Source organism: Argentina silus (genome assembly GCF_951799395.1).
Source record: "Argentina silus genome assembly, chromosome: 13".
NCBI lineage: Eukaryota > Metazoa > Chordata > Actinopteri > Argentiniformes > Argentinidae > Argentina > Argentina silus.
The window spans coordinates 20,471,103-20,490,091 of NC_139667.1; the positions used below are offsets into that span (position 1 = coordinate 20,471,103).

Consider the following 18,989-nt stretch of genomic DNA (forward strand, 5'->3'; position numbering starts at 1 on the left):
AGTTGAATTAAGGTTTATACTCTCTGTGCTTTCAACCTTTCAGTGACTTTCTCGAGTGTTCTATTTCAAAATTTCACGGTTCAGTACCCTATGAAATTGTCGGGTCCATTCCCCCAGCAATCGCAACATGACGCACTAGAGACAAGCCAAACAGATCACAGATATGAAAGGTGATTTTCCCCCCATTTTAGCATGAGGCGTTTCTAATACGAACATGATGTCAACAAATTAACGTATTTGCCCCCTTTAGCGTAAAAGGGTTGTATTGACAGCCCTTTGTGAATCTTTAACAGAAAAAAACATGGCATCTGTACTCTTCGAAGGATAAATTGTTCTGCAATTTGCACCGAAACCTAAACAGGAAACAGTATAAAAAAAACAGGAAGTCTAAAGGGGTAGCGATGGCGAGTATTAGAAAAGAATGATGTAAAGTTGAAATAGTAAGAGATGATGTTAGAGACCAGGAGGTGCCAACTGTTCAAATAATTTCATGAAGTTTCATTGATAATCCCATTTGGCTCCCAGTTCAGATTTCTACTTCCTGGAGAAAATGTGTCACCGATTAATCTTTCCCCATCTGGTTCTAAAGGTTCCACAGCAGAACCTCTTCTAATCATGATGCAACAATGCGGTTGTAATCGGTCAGTAAGTGGGCCAATGAGAGCCAGTCTAGCCTTTTCGGCGATGCTCATTGGCACCTTGTGTGTTCTATTGAGGAACACCAAAGTGGTCTCCTCACAAAGCAGTTTCCTGTTCTCTCTCCTTTACACAATGCTCCTCTTCTCCAAAACCAAACTTGATTGTAAAAAAAAAAAGAAAAAAAAGAATGACAAAAGAAAAAAAGAAAAGCGATAGAGAAAAATTAAATCGAAGTGTATAAACTTTCTTTTAGACATGTGCAGAAGTGATACGTTTGAGAGTAGCTGTTTCGAGTTAGTTTGAGTTTCTTTCTATGGAGTTCATGGAACCTGGTCAGTCACTGTACAGTGTTTGTAAGATAAAAACTAACACAGAATCCTCTCTGTGGATGTACGATGATTCTTTTGTAATTTTTGCGTAAATGTTTCAGTTCTGTCAGGATTCAGTCTGTTTTTTTATTATTTTTTCCTCATTCAAGTTAGAGAGGCTCGAGGTAGAAATGGCCCTTAACCACAGTTTTAGGTTCAGATGACCCTACCCCCAATCCTAACCTCAACCAATAGGGAGGATGACCGTGTAGGCCTATCAGGGAGAGGAGTAGGAGGGTCTTAACATGAAGGAAGCCATTTCTGGTCATACATACTCTTTTAAGGACAGGCTTGCTCAGTTGTCAGTGTTTATCCCTCTCTCACTCACTCACAGTGATGATATTTGAAGGGTTCAAATCTATTGGGCTGTGAAAGTGTTAGTCACTACTGCAGGGCAGCAGGGTGAGCTGGCTGTGTTCCTAGCCCAAGTACAAACTCGTCATCTAAACGAGATGTTGATAATTGAATCACGTGTGTGTATTCGTGCTGAGCCTGTAGCTTTCCATGAGAAGGATGACAAGGTGACCACTGATCTACTGAGCTCTGCTGGGGCATGTGTCTGACTCAGCTGGTCCTGTAGTAGGTCAGGGTCAGGGTTGAGGAACTGTGCAGATCAGTGCTGTCTAAGAGGCATTTGTGCAGATTTGTAGGTGGCCTGGAGCAGTATGCATAGTGATTCGCTGCAGCGTACGTTTTGTGTGTGTGTGTGTGTGTGTGTGTGTGTGTGTGCGCACACACACACACACACACAATTGTTGCTGTTGTTCACCACAGCCTTTGTGAGTCTGGCTTGCAGTATCCACTTGCGTAACAGCAGAGAACAGACTGTGCTGTTAGCACAGTCACAGCAGAACAGAACAGAACAGAAGAGTTGGAATGTGGCCACAGAAAGAGTGTGTGACTAGCAGTCTCAGCACAATAACAGGACAGGGGGGTGCTGAGAGAGGGAGAGAGAGAGAGAGAAGAGAGAAGATTGGAGCAGAGGGTGGGGGGGGGGGTCGTGTAGTACAGTACTGTGGAGCCTACGCTGCCAGCTCAGAATGACTCAGACGAGACAGTCACATGATGCTGTGACTCATAACAGAGAACAGCAGCTTAGCACACTGCCCCTCTCTTATAGGAGTGAATGGAGTGGAAACCTACTCTCCCTCTCTCTCTCCCTGTCTCATCCCTCACTCATAGGAACAAGTACTGAGGAGAACTGCTGACCTACCAGCAGCGCCTCTTTCACAAAGAATTGATGGCCATTTGGGGAGAAGCTCTCGATAGGCTCAGTGGGTTACTGGTGTGGTGCTACAATGAGTTAAGGAGGGGTCTCATCTTTGGCCTGTGGTGGAACACCATGGTCTATTCAGATACGCGATCATCATTGGCTCCTTGTCAGGCTGGGTAGATGGATGGTCATTTGTGGGTGGAGGGGGTGAAGGTGAGGGGTGAGTGGGTGGGCCTTGAGAGAGAGGTGGGCCTTGAGAGAGAGAGAGAGAGAGAGAGAGAGAGAGAGAGAGAGAATGACAGAAATGGACAGGAAGGGAGAGGACATGTATCTAACCCAAACCTATCACATGTCAGAGAGCAGTCAGCTGACTACCTACCACCCCTAGATGAACAACCTCAGTGGTCCATAACATAATATCTACCCACAGATATATCCACAGGTCTAGGATCACATTACCCTACCCCCAATCATAATCTTAATCCATTACAGGGATGAAAACATAATCTGACCCTGTATCAGTAGTTAGGCCAATTTTGACCTACTCCCATACAATCCCAGCAGCCACATTGGATGTGTGCATAGATACCTGTAACTTCAGAGGGTTGCAACAAGGTGCAAAAACCCTTTACCCTTCATAAAGGGGAAGGTTGAATATTTTTTTTGCCAGATATCAGGAGTTTGTATTCATATTAGAAGTACTCATACCACGGCTCCTTATAAACAGAAGCAGCACTGTGAGAGTGACACCTGAAGCATTCAAACGTGCACGCACAAAGACACACACACACACACACACACACACACACACAGAGTTTTCTATCCCAAAACTCCTCTTATTTTTCATTCATTCCTTAGGTGGTTGGTTTACAGTGCAATCAGATTCAACCAATTGAAGTGATTGATTGATGAAATGATTGATTGATGGTTTGTCTAATTCATTGATTGATTAGTTAGTTTGCCTTCTAGTGGCGTATTGTGTTTTATGCAGGTCTTAGGGCATCAGAGTGTTTGAGCTAACAGTCTTAAAGAGAACAGCTCTATTTGGAACTCATGAGGTGCTGTGGCATTCCGTAGTGTGTGGAGCTTGAGAGCCCTATAAAATCATTTCTAGTCATGTGAGGAGAGTCAAGGTTCCTTGTTGGTGGACCTAGTATCAGACATAAGCCAATCGGCGCCGAGCCCTGCCTGAGACTCATCTTTTGTGTTCTGATCTCCTGTGTATGCATACGGTATATGTATCTTTTTGCCTTGATTGATTATGAAGAAAAATATATCTATTTTTTGTAACTGTTCTTCTCAGACGTGCCATAACTCATGTTTTCTTGCACACTGTTAATATTTTGTGGATATTGCTGTTAAAAAAATGATATCGGAAAAGTAGATAACATTAATAAAAAGATGATATAATAACTCATGCTGTGGTCCTCGCCTGCTTCTCCTTCTTTGACTGTTTGCAGTGTCCAGTCAAATAGGTAGTGTGTGTTTCACTCACATAAACAGTAGAAATGTCTTGATGCAGCACCTTTATTTACAGTCACACCCACCTGCATGTCCAGACAAAAATGTTGTCTCTCTCACACACACACAAACACACACACACACACACACACACACACACACACACACATAAAGGGTTTGTTTGGGTACATACACTCACAGCTCAGACAGTTAAATAAGCACATAAAAAAAAAAGACCTTGGCCAGGTTGATTTATAGAATAAAATATGTGATCTGTTAGAACGTCTGAGGAATTGTCTGTGGAATCACATGATGCACTCCCAACAATGTTTGAAGTCAAGCGCCGGTTGGAAAATAAGCTCTCATCACCCAATCCACAGCGATTTCAAGACAAACTAGCCAATCAGCTGCTAGTTCAACCCAACCCAGGGAATGGACAGCCCGACAACACCATGGCAGCCACTCCTCTGTGCAGCTGATAATAGTAAACAGAAGAGAGGCACATGTAAGGGAGTGTTCCCTCTTTGCTCTACTCTACTTGTTTGGCGCCTGGCCAGACATGTGAGGACGGAGGGAGGGGTAGGTGAGGCACCATAGAATGAGGGAGGGAGGGAGGGAGGTGAAGAAGGACAAGGGAGAAGAGGGGGAAGGTGAGAGGGAGAGAGGGAGACTTTAGGGACATATTGTTTTGAAAATGTGAGAAAAGTTCATGTAGAGATTTTATGATTTGGTTGAATGGGATATGCATGCATGCTAAGTTAGGACAAGCCATACAGCTTTCTTTCCCAGCGTGCAGATGCAGGTTAGTCAGTGCTTTGGTGTATTATGGTATAGAATGCTGTACAATGAAACTCAAGTACAAAGTCCACTTCTCAAATACAAATTGACATTCTCACAAAGCACTGTTATAAAACAGACATCTATACAGGAGATGTGTTACTGCTTGGCTGGAGCAAAACCCTGCACCCACATTGACCCTTGCAGGAGGTTATCCACCCATGCCCCTCAGACCATTCCTCCAGGCCCTACCCCTAACCACTGACATTGTCTCGTATCTAGAGAGTCAAGAGAGATTCCATTGGCTTGTTTTGCCTGTTTGTGAAAGCATAATGAGTTTCTGTGTCCACCCCATTCCTATGGTTCTCTCTTGTATACATAAGAATAGGAAGGATGGGCTGCAAACTTATGTAGTTTGTGGGACCTGTGTGTGAGTGTGTGTGTGTGTGTGTGTGTGTGTGTGTGTGTGACGTGTGTGACATGTGTGACGTGTGTATTTTTGGCATGAGGGTGGTGTATATTTTTGAGACATGTGTGGATAAGGGTGTGTATGTGTGCGTGCATGTATTCTGAAATTGGTAATCCTGTAAGTGCGTGTCTTTTTTCCACTGTATAATACGTCTACATTCACAGCATGACTCAGCTATGTTCCCTGCTTCCATGACTTATCTGTGGATTTGTTTTGGAAATTCAACTCTGTTCGTGAAGCTGTTCGTGACCGATACTTACTACCTTGTCTAAAGTCACTCCCTCACTCACTCACACACACACACACACATACACACACACACACACACACACACACACACACACACACACACACACACACACACACGCACACACACACACACACACATTTACATTTACATTTTACATTTATGGCATTTAGCAGACGCCTTTATCCAAAGCGACGTACAACAAATACATTTGTTTAAGTAAGTGAATCTATCCAACAGTCATCATAAGACAAAGTAATCAATGCTCACACCAGGGGCCATTGGCAGTCGTAATGCCAGTAGTCTTAATTATTATTATTATTATTATTATTATTATTATTATTTATTTATTTTTAAATATATTGTATTAGCAGGAGAGAATTTGTACAGGGGGGTAACAGGGGAGAAGAGGTCTCGGGGTTAGGGTTAGTATAGGGGGGGTAGTGAGAGTGAAGCGGTCTTTAGGAGGGACTGTTAAGATGTACACACACACACACACACACACACACACACAGACACACACACACACACACACACACACAACAAGAAATGATGAGTTACAGACAGTATGTTCATTACATTATTTATTTAAAACTATGATACACATACAGTATCATAGTAATGGTTCATAAATGACTAAATATACAATCAGCATTTGTATGACAAAATAATAACATTTGATCAGTTCTTCTACAGGGGACTGCACAGGCAGCAATGCACTGTATTTCCTTCTCCAAACTGTATTCCATTGGAGTAGGATGAAGTGGTCTCAAGACACAGTTCAGTGTTTTCTCCTCTTATGGTTCAGGTTAGGATTTAGGGAAGCTGATCCTAGATCTGTATCTAAGGGAAACCCAGAGGAGTTCCATTCAGTTGACCTTTGACATGATGTCAGTTCTATGGTGTGTCTGCCTCCTCTAACCGGGAGAGTCATGTGGTTTATAGTGTACTACTGAATTTGAATCACATAGCATTTCTATTCTTAACATTTTCAGTTTCCATGGTGATATTTCTTTCCACCAACTCAACCCCCTGTTGCAATAAACTTGCATGCACCCTGGATTTACAAACACACACACACACAGCCTCTGTCCCTGTGTGCTGCCTTTACCAAGGGAGGTCCAGTCCAGTCCAGTCCATTCCAGTCCAGTTCAGTTCATGACAATCCTGGTTCTGGAACACACACTTCTTTCCAGAACATTCTGTCCCTCCTAGTTTCTAGTTTCACGCTAACAGCGATACTGTACTAGTAGCCACTTAGGAGCGAGACTACTCCATTCACCCAGGTCCTTGGTTTCAGTCAGGGGGCACACAGAGCACCCCTCCCAGACCTTTCCAGTCCTGTCTCTCCATATCTTTATCACAGGTATGGGGGGCGCCTTCGGTTGGTCACATCTGTACCCCAGTGTTGTACTGGTTATTAAGAGCACTTCTGTTTGTGTGTTGGTTAGCTCCTCAGCGGTCTCGCAGGGCTAGTTCTGGTACCCACTGGTGCTGGCCTCGGCTCTCCTTGCAGTAGCTGCCCACCTCCTGCAGCCTGGAGTGGTCTGCCTGGGGATTCTGCAGAGGTTAAACACAACAGTGAGATGCTGGAGAGAAATGGTGTCACTTTGTGATTAGCTATATTTGACCTTAATTACATGTCTATTTAGCCAAAGCTTTTTTTATTTTTTATCCCTAACAAATTGCTGGTCACAGAGATGAGGGTGAGGGAGAACATCAATCTGACTCTGAACCACTTGGCCTTCATTTTGCATGGCTACATCACTGTGCCAGGTATGCAATGGTGTTCTTTTTACTCAAACAGAGCCTATGCTTCGGTTCAGTGGGCTAACATAGTCTTGAGTCACACAGGTTCGATAACCGTTCAGTTAAACTGACTCACCGTGACCAGGATGCAGTGGAGGTCTAGGCGCTCCGGCTGGTTTCCGTTGGTATCCATGGTGACGGGTTGTCCTAGCAACTGCTCTAGACGCTGTATCCCAGACACACGCAGGATGGTGATACCGCTGTCACAGCAGAAGGACTGCAGCAGCGTGAAGTGGATCTGCAACGCCACGTCATCTTCGTCATCATCATCAGCCGCAAGCACACATAGAACCACACTGTCTGGGTCTCTGCAGAGGTAGAACAGAGAGGACATTTAATTTCAACTTTCAGGATTTCAGTTAGCAATTACAGCATGTTTCTCAATGAGGAAACACTATTAGATGGTATAGGCAGCCTCTGCAGATACAGACGAGCAGCATACAAGAGCATCATATGATAAACTATGCCTGTTTCCACTAAGTCATCAACAGCAAAAAAGGTATCATAGGTGTTGGAGAGTAGACTTTGTAAGTAGGCAATATTCTTACACGTCCATTAGTTTGGCGGACTCGTAGACTCCCACGGTCAGGGAGTCCTGCTTTTGCGCTGCAACTATCAACTCCTCCAAAGCCCGACTCACCGCCTGCATCCTGTCCACAAACACGCACAGGGTTAGACATAGTGCATTACTTTATAATTACGTGCAATTAACAAACCTTTGTGGACATGTTTAGCCCAATGTTTAACACCTTCAAAGTCATAAATCATAACACAGTCACAACTTCGAAAATAGGCTATAGAAGAACGAAACAATGCATTCATCGAACAGTGCGAATCTGTTACCGCTAATCTACTGTAATAATGCCACAAGTAAACATAACTTACTTTTCCTCGGTGATGTTGCACCCAACAACTTTCTCAAAAGTCATTTTAGGTTTATCTCCGATAGCTATCGAGGGCGATATTATTCCCAAAAGTAGGCTGTGTGTCTCTGCGCAGTAATGACGATTTTAATGTCGTTATAATGTCATGTGGATGAGCTGTGACAGTGTGAGCTGCTTTCGCGTATCTTGGCAGCTGATATGTGATTTATTCTGTGGGCTGCTTCTTATAACTCACTATGTAGGCGTGGTCGAAACTACAGGAGTCTCTTGCATTACAGAGGCTTCCAGAGAATCCTCCTTACCAACACACCGTCATTCACCTGCCGGGCGGGGGGATCATTTTACACACACACACACACACACACACACGTGATCTCTCAATATTCACAAATGCAAGCGATAAATGCATGCATAGATAATTTTAAAGTAAAGTCAACAACTTTTAGTTGAAGAGTTATAATTACTTTCTTTATTAAAAACACTACCTGGCTGGCGACAATGGTCTATATTTTCAAGACTGTCGCTTGTAGGCCTATAAACCTTTCTTAACAGCAAAACATTTTCATAGCTAGACATTTGTGATTATATTAGGACATTTCGGCCTACTGTCCTCTAGTGGATTGCAATGGTGAATACAGCTCACGTTACATCCACATGTTTGGTCCAGTGACGATTAGGTGAGAATCGATGTGCGCTGTGATAAGTAAAATGATTAATCAGAGCTCCTTTTGTTATTGCTGCTTTGCAGAACTCTAATGTTCTAATCATACAGAAAACACCTTGCTTTGTTTTGATGAGTATCCCATGAAACGGTGTGATTTTATCAATGAACGCATCGTTTGTTATACTTTATACGATGTGAAAACGCACTGATTCACTCACTCATGATCAGGCTGATTAACAGACAGTTTTGGGATCATGACGCTCATGTGAAAATCGTTAACACACAAAGAGGTGTTTGTAGGCCAACAGGCCTTGCTCCTCATGATGGTACAGTATATCCATATCAGTGTAGGTCTTTCTGGTTAATACACAAGACAGTCACTGCAATGCAATTAATACGCAGTTTATAATTCGCGCAATACTTTGCCACTAGAGGACGCGAGAGATCCACAATGGAAAGAGAGATTTCAGCCTTAATGGTTTAACAATCAGTCTCCTCTTTATTGGTGATTTTTTTCCCCAAAGGACCCTCACATCGAAGCCTGCACTTTAAGGCTAAATAAGCTTCCATTGAACCAAGTATGGAATTTGGGGGTAATATCCGTTCAATATAGACCTCGGTCTAGGCAAAAGCAAACACATAGCTTATGATAATTTGGCAAATGACTTAAATATTTCATAATGACATTCAAATCAGTGGTCAGTGTAGCAATCAGTGGCATTATTGACATTTAACAAGCATTTCCACAAAATAAAGAGACGTGTGAGTTTTCAAAACTGAAGGAGCAGACTCTTAAAGGTAATTCAAACTATTTATGGTTTAGTCCCATGTGTAGCCACTGTGGGGCAGGGCAGAGGGTTGGATGCATAAAGCTACTGCCCCTCCTCAGGGTGATCATCCATCTGGTTCTCAAAGAAGCTGTCGGCATAGTTGAGCATCTGTTCCAGAGCACAGAGTAGGAGGATGTCAGTGTTCACATTCAGCTCTATCTCCTGGCTGTAGTTCTTCACTGGGAGCACACAGGACAGGGGAATGCCTAGAGTGGCACTCAACTTCTGGGTCTGGAAGACACACAGGTGGGAAGATAAATAGTGTTGAATTCTGATCATCGAAGTTGAAAATAGTCACAGATCTAGGATCAGCTTATCCTTTCTCAATCCTAACCTTTAGTATTTCAGAGAGAAAAGGGGAACTGACTTTAGATCAGAAACCTAATTTGTTGGGAGACACCTCACCATCTTCTTAATGTAATGGCTGTGATAAACATTCTGCAGGTCCTCGCCCACTAGAGGACAGGCCTCATCCACTTTGGTCATCAGGACCAGCTGGGGAATGCCTGGAAACAACACACAGTAGGGGAAGAGAAGAGAATAGTTGACTTTACTTTAATGTTTCCGTAAATGTGGCAGATAGAGCCAAAAGGCTAATTCATATCAATAGTCAATAGTACATGGCCCTTGTAGACGCTGACTAGGTTTTCTGGGTCCAGGCCAGTCCCTGGTGCCTCCTCCAGCCCCATGGTGTCACACAAGAGCAGACGGAGATGTTTACCGCTTTTCCCAGCTTTAATGTTGAACATGCGGAACTACAGTGAAGAAAGACAAAATATTAGTAGCAAAGGACCTGCATAAAGGAGAGAAAAAACAAGTACATGTCAGCAAGACAGGTAGACTCCCACCACAAATAGATGCTTCTTGTTTTCAGAATGAAAAGTGTATGTTGGTACTGGGTAGTGTCGTGTTCACTTCACCATATCCCTCACACTTGGGTGTTTAGAGATAAACAACAAATACACAAGCAAACAAACACACACATCATTGGCTCCAGTACCTGGGTGGTCACACTGGTGACTGTGGCACCAGCGATGGCCTGGCACGTCATGTTGCCTCTGAACACTGAGTTGATGGAGTTGAAGAAGCTGGACTTGCCAGCCCCGACCGGACCCACTAGCAGAACCCGAGCCTGGGTCACTGAGTTGATGTCTGGCTTGTAACTCTGGATGGTCTTCTTCAGCTGCTCTCTCCTCCTGGGGAGTCAGAAGGAGCAGGGAGAGACAGGGAGAGACAGGGTGAGACAGGGTGAGACAGGCTTCGCTCACACCAGCAGTTCATTGTATTATTTTAATTCATTCGGGAGATTAATTGACATTTCAGTCCAAGTATTCAGAAATGCCATTTACAGTGCCCTATGTAAGTCATGGGACAATGAAAACGTTTTCTTATTTTTTCTTCTTTGGCTCTACACTTTTAGCTACAGCTTTTATTTGATGGTATTTGTGTACAGTACATATTGGTCTCACTATTCAGAAATTACGACACTTTTTTATACATAGTCCTCTTATTTTAGGGTACCCAAAAGACAGCTGGCTTGACAGGCGTTTCCTTCATTTGTGCAGTCATAAGAGAGCTCTCAATGCCTAGAATTTATTCTAGGCTTTGCGTTTGCCTTTGGGGTCTGTCAACATGAGGACCGAAGAGAGGTCAATGAAAGACAGGAAGCCAATATGAGGCTTAAATATCTGAATAAATCAATCATAGCCAAAACCTTAAACCTATCAAAGTCAACAGTTTGGAACATCATTAACAGGAAAGAAAGCACTGGTGAACTCAGAAATCACAAATGGCCTGGTAGGCCAAGGATGACTTCTACAGTGGATGACCGAAGAATGCTCACCATGATTAAGAAATACCCAAACTAACCAGGAAAACTCTCCAGGGGTTTGCGTGAATGTGCCAGAGACTACCATCCGTAGAAGACTTCACCAGCAGAACTACAGAGCACTGCAAGGTGCAAACCACTAGTTTGCCACAAAAACAGGCTGGCCAGATTACGGTTTGCTAAAAAGTACCTAAAAGAGCCTGCAGAGTTCTGGAAAAAGGTCTTGTGGACAGATGAGACAAAGACTAACATGTACCAGAGTGATGGCAAGAGTAAAGTGTGGAGAAAAAAAGGAACTGCTCAATATCCACAGCATACCAACTCATCTGTGAAATATGGTGAAGGAGGTGTTATGGCTTGGGCATGTACAGTATGGCTTTCACTGGAACTGGCTCACTTGTTGTGATGATGTGACTGCTGACGGCGGCAGCAGGATGAATTCTGAAGTGTACAGAAACATCTTGTCAGCCCAAGTAGTAGCAAATGCCTCCAATCTCATTGGACTGCACTTCATCATGGACAGCAGGACAATGATCCAAAACATACTGCCATAGCAACTAGGGAGTTTTTGAGGGCCAAAAGAGTTGTTGACTGGCCAAGTCAAACTCCAGATTTAAATCCTATTGAACATGCATTTAATTTGCTGAAGCCAAAACTGCTGCAGTACAGGCCTGGCAGAGCATCACCAAAGAAGATACCCAGCGACTGGTGGGGTCAATGGGTCTGCAGACTTCAGTACTGTATATTGAATGAGTATTTTACAATTCTTGGAAAATTCACACTTTGTTGTCAGGAAATTGAAAGTACATGATAGAATGCAAACAACACAAGATTGAAGAAACAATACATACTCAGATGTCCACAGGGCATTTCTCCAGGGCTTTGTTAGAAGACCTCCTAAGTCTGCATGGAGGAAAATTATTTAAATTCATGTTGATTTCTATTCAAAATTTAACACATTTAACAATCAATGTTACATTGATCAGATGCCCAACCTAAAAAAAAAAAACACATCTACCTCCACTGTATAAGTACAGGTTTTTAGATTTGTACAAAGCTTACACTTGAGCCAAGTTTACACCTGTGTGAATGTATAAATTCTTTATACAGTACCTTATCTAAACATTCTATTTCTTGTCTTGACCATAACTTCTTTCCCTCTGGTTTAACATAACATGTGCAAAATATGCACTGGTGCATTTGCTTAGTAAGTCTGGCCATTGGAGATGACAGCATGCCATAATACAGCAGCAGTTTTACTCACCCTCCACTCTGTACACCTCGAACTCTGTTAGGTCCTTGTTGTCTCCATGCATCTCTGTTTGAATAACCTTATATTTGTCTCCTATTGAGTCTGTATTGACAACAGCTTCATCATCATCAAGGAACTTAAAGCCATCATAATCTGGCCCATCTCCTCCATCCATGAAACCATATTGGCCATTGGAACTAGAGACGCGCAATGGCTTTTCCCTTTCGTCATTGATGCTGTAGAGAAAGGCTTTATCATCATCAACATCCTTTTCGGTCTGAGCGTAGTCCTGGCTGGTGTAAGCTCCAAAAACAAACCCAGACTTGTTGTAGGCAGCAAAGACAGTTGGTCCCTGGTGGTCAGAGCGCTGGTGGAATTCTTCAGAGGTGTAGCCATGGACACTGGCTTTGTAGAGGAGATGGAGTCTGACATGGCCAAACAAAGACAGCAGCTTCCTCTCCTGATCCCCTGATAGGCTGGAGGTGATCACACTCATAATGACACCAAGGAACTAAGGAATACTCACTTGGTAGGAGAGACACACACACACTCACTGCTCAGTAAGCTTACACAGTTCAATCTGTCAATATTTACCTGACCTCTATAGGAAACACAACAGAAAAAAGACACAGTGACAATCGGTTGCAGATTTAGCTTTGTTTTTTAACTTGAGTTATAACTTGACTCTTGACAACACTATGATCCTATGAGTGGAGCTCAATACATTACCAGATGTCTGCATCAATGAAGGAACAATTAACTATTGTAAATGATGCACCTCATGATAATATTACCTCTGTACACGTATTGCCTTATTGTAAGCAATGAGGTGGTTTGAGTAATTACGACAACTAGCAATTTTTATAATGCACAATTACTGTGAAATAGAAGGCACTGTGGTTCAAATAATCATATGATTGATGACTGAAAATGTAAATCATTGACATTATCATGGGGACCAGTGACGGTTTTTGTTTAGATTTTGCCAGATGGTTTTATGTGGGACTAGATAAGATGACTGTTCTCTGTACTCTATACTGTCTTTGACAAGCATAAGCATTTACCATAACCAGCATTGTTTACCCATAACCTACAGTGGATAATGGTGTTGATCAACTATATTATGTTATATCAATTGATTTGAGTAGTTTTAAATTATCTATGCATATACAACAAGAAGTGAAGTCGAATTCACTTGTATCCAACATTTATTGAATTCTAGGCTTTTTGGCTGTGTGGTGGTAAACATATTCTGGCATGTTCAGTGTTTGATCCAGATTGGAGATAGAAGGGCTCATTAGACCCCTGTGACATTTTCAGAGGGTAATTTCCCCGTGGGGGGGGGGGGGGGGGAATTAACCCTAACCCTAACATCAAAAGTATTTAAGTGAGCCAGTTCTATGCTTCTATAAGGGCATCAACACGCGTTTCCAAGAACAAAACAGGGGGCGTGGTCATTAGTTTGTTTTGCCGAGCGTCATATACTAATACTAATACTAATACTAATACTAATACTAATACTAATAATAATAATAATAATAATAATAATGATAACATACTTTCTTTTTAAAGCGCTTTTCATTTCATACAGAAATCACAAAGCTCATCAGCACATCAGCCACCAGCCGCAGGACAAATGTATTTCAGTGCTTGTTCAGCGCGAGCCCTTCAACTGCCCTGCGCGGCCCCGCTTGCGCGCGTTTAGAAGGAACTTTAGACCATAAATGGCCGAATTATAACGTTATTTGTGTTTCTTTTTGAAGGCTGACAGGACAGTACCACCTGCTTCATACTACTAGAATAACAGGAACATTATGCAATAACAAGCTATGAGAAGGCTATTGGGTGTTTCATGAACAACTCACCAGATTCAGATTTGCTTAGGTGTCTCCAGCGAGGCGATCAAGAGTGAAAATGAAAGTCTGTATGATGATTTTGCACGATTGGCTGTTTAAGTCAGTTTCAGTTCATGTGGCAGTGGTGGCATAGTCCACTAGGTCTCTCCGCTTTGGTTGGACGTGACCGTTAGTTTTAGCATGTGGAGACTTTTCTAGAGGGCGCAAAGCCTACTCTGGTATACTCTATTAGAGGCCTACTATAAGTTACTCGTACAAATAGACCCAGCACATGTTTACGGCTCAGTAGGATTTAGGATTTGATCCTCAGCCAATATGTTTTTGTATATTTAACCTTTATTTCTAAACTTCACAAAATGGACTATTCTCAAGACTTTTAAGGCATTAACGGACTGATTTGGTGAGTGCAGTGAACTTCGTTAACACACAAAGAGGTGAGTGTAGGCCATGTTATAGACATGCAATGCTTCCTCATCATTGGAGGCCCACTATTGTCAAAGTGGGGTAAGCTTACCCCCGGGGGTATGTGGATCGATCTTGGGGCTGTGTGTATGTTTGCCTTGGGTAGTAGTAGAAGTATCCCACCTATAGGCTGTGTGTGTGTGTGTGTGTGTGTGTGTGTGTGTGTGTGTGTGCGCGCATGTGTTTGACATGGATAGTAGGTTACTTACTGAAACAGGGTTAAGATACTTGGCATGTATGCAAGCACACTATCACAAACACAGAATTTGGATTAGAAAATGAGAAAGAAAGAAATGTAGCTAATGATTATTTATTCATGCAAATAAAGGTATATTGAAACAAATGAAAACAAGCACAATAGTAATTCTGCAGTAGGACAAGCAATGCATTTGTCACACAATATGCAGGTGAACGTCCTTTGCATAAGCAGCAATGGTCCAACTCAACATTTTGTACATGACAGCTCTAGTGGCAATGACAACTGTGGCTGAAATTCTAGGGTAACCACTCTGCACTTTTAGCTCTTTGGAGAGAAATAAAGTCTTGCAACGCCACAATATGAGTTGAGTATTTATTAAATGCTTGCAAGCATGGGAAGAACACAGAGCAGTCAACTAGTAAAGGTCTAAGCAGTAGTTAAGTGCTAGTCCGAAGACGCAGATTCAGAGTTCCCCTTTTATAGGGGAAGAAAACAATAAAAGGTCAGACATAGTTCATCTACAGGTCTTGGTGGTTGGAAAATCAGGTACCACATACGGGGCGAGATGAGGTGGTTTCAAGCCCAGTAGATGGAGCCCATGACCACGATGGCAATGATCAGGAGACATCCGATCGTCAGCCTCATTCCTCCGGATCTTCTAAATGGGTGCCAAGGTCATTCCCGTGGCCCCATGGTGTTTGTTTGTGTTGGAATCAGAGGTTACTAGCACGTGATTCTTGCTGGAGTCCCGGTGTGACCCGGTGTGACTCGGAGTCCCGGTGACTCGGTGTCAACCCAAGTCTTATCTACATAGGTAGCTCCATCTTTTTCCCCGCATGTAGTTTGTCACTAATGATGAAATACTGCTCTGTCTAACCACAACAGCTACCTAAACCTTACCTTAACCCTCAATTCAGAACTAATAAGCCTTTGTATTTGTACCTACACTGATTTTTTACCCATAGCAGTGAGCAACTCTCGCTCACTTAAAGACTAATGTTTTAAGTGCCAATGATATATATTGTATTAGAAGATTACATGAATTGGAAAAGCATCACAATAAATGTTTTAAGACATGGGAGTTCACCAAAGTATTACTACTCGCCACCAGTATTTTCTAGCATGGCCACTTAGCAACTCTCCTACCCCCTAATCATACTGTGCCTGCACCTCCTCATTTACATCATCAAAGAAGTTGTCTGCGAAGTGGAGCATCTGGGCCAGGGCACTGAGCAGGAGGATGTCAGTGTTCACGTCCAGATCTATCTCCCGGCTGTAGTTCTTCACTGGGAGCACACAGGACACGGACACACCAAGACATGCACTCACCTCACGGGTCTGGAACACACACACACACACACACACACACACACACACACACACACACACACACACACACACACACACACACACACACACACACACACACACACACACACACACACACACACACAGCCGATTTAGCAGTGGAAGCATGACAAAATGATGTAATTGTATGGCTCTTAAAGGGAGGACAGTTGGATAATTTTGTGAGTGCCACTTAGTGCTACAACATACAGACAACAAAGTGGAACACAGTTAAGCAACACATACTTCATACTTGTCATAACTCACCATCTTCTCTATGTAGTAGCTGAGATAGACGTTCCTCAGATCCTTTCTCACTGAGGGACAGGCTTCATCCACCTTGGTCAGCAGAACCAGCTGGGGCACAGCTACAAACAGAACAGCCTTCATTAACACACTGTGGCATTTAGAAGGGCTGTTTCCCCCTACTTCTCCCTGGACCAGAGCCCTAATTCAACCCAGCTACAGTGAGCTGGGCCTGTTAAGGGTAGCCTCACCCCAGCAGGTATGACAGAAGTGCAACTTTGCCTCTGCCTCATTCTTGCCTGCCTGCCAAAAAACGATGCTAGGACCCCCCCCGACACACACACACACACACACACACACACACACACACACACACACACACACACACTCCTGCTTTATGATACATTACAGTAGTTAAGCCATCAGTGTCTTACCCATATTGTTAACCTTCTTGCGGATGGCAGCAAATTTCTCCACCATCTTGGCTGAGAGCAGTTTGACCTTGCAGGAGTCCAGCACGTACACCACACAGTGGATCCGGTCCTTCAGACCTGCAGACTTACGGAACATGGCATCCTCCGGCTGCAGAGACATGGTCGGGTTGAACTGCGGGAGGGGGGAAAAAGGCACTCAACCTTCAAGATAACATCCAAATTCAAATTCTCAAGGAACAGCAACCTCGCTAATGATGTTAGGGCAATGGTGATACTAAACCTGTGCAACAGGCCAACGTCTGTCCAAGGCCAGTCCTCACCCTGTATCGGTCGGCCACATTTCCCCTCATAATACTGGCGAAGTCATCTACATCCAGCCCAGCACTCTGACCCTCTTCCAGCCCCATGGTGTCACAAAGCACTATAGGGAGGGGCTTGCCTTCCCGCCCGTTCTTGATGCTGTACGTACGGAACTGGAAAGAAAAGGTTTGTGCTCAAACTACTGCAGTGGAGAGGCTGCTTACATCAAGCATGACACAAAAGTTCACTTTAAATCCTCACACATACAGCAGTAACACACAGACACACACACACACACACACCATTAGCTATGTACCTGAGTGGTCAGACTAGTGCCTGCGCTGCCAGTGTCGGCTTGGCCTGTCACATGTCCTCTGAACACTGAGTTGATGGAGTTGAAGAAGCTGGACTTGCCAGCTCCAACTTGTCCAACCAACAGAACCCGAGCCTGGGTCACTGAGTTGATCACAGGCTTATAACTCTTGACATAGTCCATGAGGTCCTTCCTTCTGCTGTTAATGATACAGAATAAGATAAGCAAATCGATGGGTGGAGAAATGAATGGGTACTGTGAGTAGATAAAGACAGACAGATAATCTATTGACTCACTGACTCATTATTCAACCATGCAGAATCACAATAACAGTAGCCAAAGTACAAGTTCCAGCTCAAAGTTTGCCATCATATGTACTAGGACACAAAGAAGTGTATAATAAGACAATGAGATGCTTACTCGCAAGCTCTCCACTCAGAGCAAACAAGGTAATAGAAATAAACAAGGTAATAACTTATATGAATGCCTATCAAAACACAATAGTACACAGACCACACATATCTGAGTATATAGCACATATGTATCAGAATTGCTATTACGCAAGCCAGCTTGTGAAACTTTACCATACCTCTCACTTTTCCAGTTGACATCTCTCCATGGAATCTCCAGGAGTTCCCCACAGTCTACCAGAGATTGAGTCAAAACAACACATCCACAACAGGATCTGGGAAAATATCACTTTACTCAAGAAAGGTTAGCCCTTCTGGAGGGGGGTTGCCTGACAAATGATCTCTCCTGAATCTGTCTGTCACTCACCCTCCACTCTGTACACCTCGCACTCAGTCAGCTGCAGGTCATTCCCAATTTGTGCAGGATCAAAGTTGTAGCTGTTGTCCGCTGCATTATATTGGACCGTGGGTGTGTTATTAAACAGGAACACCAAGGTACTATAATTTGGACCAGTGTTGCCATCTGTGAAACCATACTGGCCATTGGCGCTTGTCACATGCAGAGGATTTTCTCTCTCATCATTGATGCTGTAGAGAAAGGCTTTATCGTCGTTGATCACCTGTGAGGCCTGAGTATAGTCCTGGCTGGTGTAAGCTCCAAAAACAAATCCAGACGTGTTGTAGGCAGCAATGACGGTCGGTCCCTGGCAGTCACAGCGCTGGTGGAAAGCTGCAATGCCATAGCCATGGACACTGGCTTTGTAGAGCAGGCAGAGTCTGACATGGCCAAATAGAGACAGCAGCTTCCTCTCCTGATCCCCTGATAGGCTGGAGGTGATCACACTCATAATGACACCAAGGAACTAAGGAACACTCACCTGGTAGGAGAGACACACACACACTCACTCACTGCTCAGTTCGTAAGTCTAGATGGTTCAAGTATGATTTGCCATTTGTAGGTATTAAAATATACATGCAATT

General features: G+C 43.4%; 1 protein-coding gene and 1 pseudogene across 2 annotated transcripts; both read right to left on the reverse strand.

The window, feature by feature from the left end:
- Positions 1–5,862: 5,862 nt before the first annotated feature.
- LOC310813778 (growth arrest and DNA damage-inducible protein GADD45 beta-like) lies at positions 5,863–8,042 on the reverse strand. Its single transcript, XM_083682897.1, has 4 exons — positions 7,869–8,042; positions 7,532–7,633; positions 7,060–7,291; positions 5,863–6,734 (listed from the first exon to the last, which is right to left on the reverse strand). Exons 1-4 carry the CDS (start codon positions 7,910–7,912, stop codon positions 6,630–6,632), a joined length of 483 nt encoding a protein of 160 aa, XP_083539023.1. The 5' UTR covers positions 7,913–8,042; the 3' UTR covers positions 5,863–6,629.
- Positions 8,043–9,060: 1,018 nt separating this feature from the next.
- LOC310814638 lies at positions 9,061–18,869 on the reverse strand (annotated as a pseudogene). Its single transcript, XR_014555103.1, has 13 exons — positions 18,376–18,869; positions 18,188–18,242; positions 17,602–17,797; positions 17,306–17,458; positions 16,986–17,157; positions 16,573–16,673; positions 16,118–16,296; positions 13,036–13,042; positions 12,454–12,952; positions 12,041–12,092; positions 10,362–10,557; positions 9,767–10,116; positions 9,061–9,592 (listed from the first exon to the last, which is right to left on the reverse strand). The product of XR_014555103.1 is annotated as an uncharacterized misc_RNA (transcript).
- Between the last annotated feature and the right edge of the window lie 120 nt (positions 18,870–18,989).

Bases quoted from the DNA above. Each gene is read 5' to 3' on its own strand.
- LOC310813778 (XM_083682897.1), bottom strand. From the start codon at position 7,912: ATGACTTTTGAGAAAGTTGTTGGGTGCAACATCACCGAGGAAAA. The intron at 7,634-7,868 runs GTAAGTTATGTT...GTTTGTGGACAG, and splicing joins TGCAACATCACCGAGGAAAA to GATGCAGGCGGTGAGTCGGG. The intron at 7,292-7,531 runs GTAAGAATATTG...CTACCTCTGCAG, and splicing joins TCCGCCAAACTAATGGACGT to AGACCCAGACAGTGTGGTTC.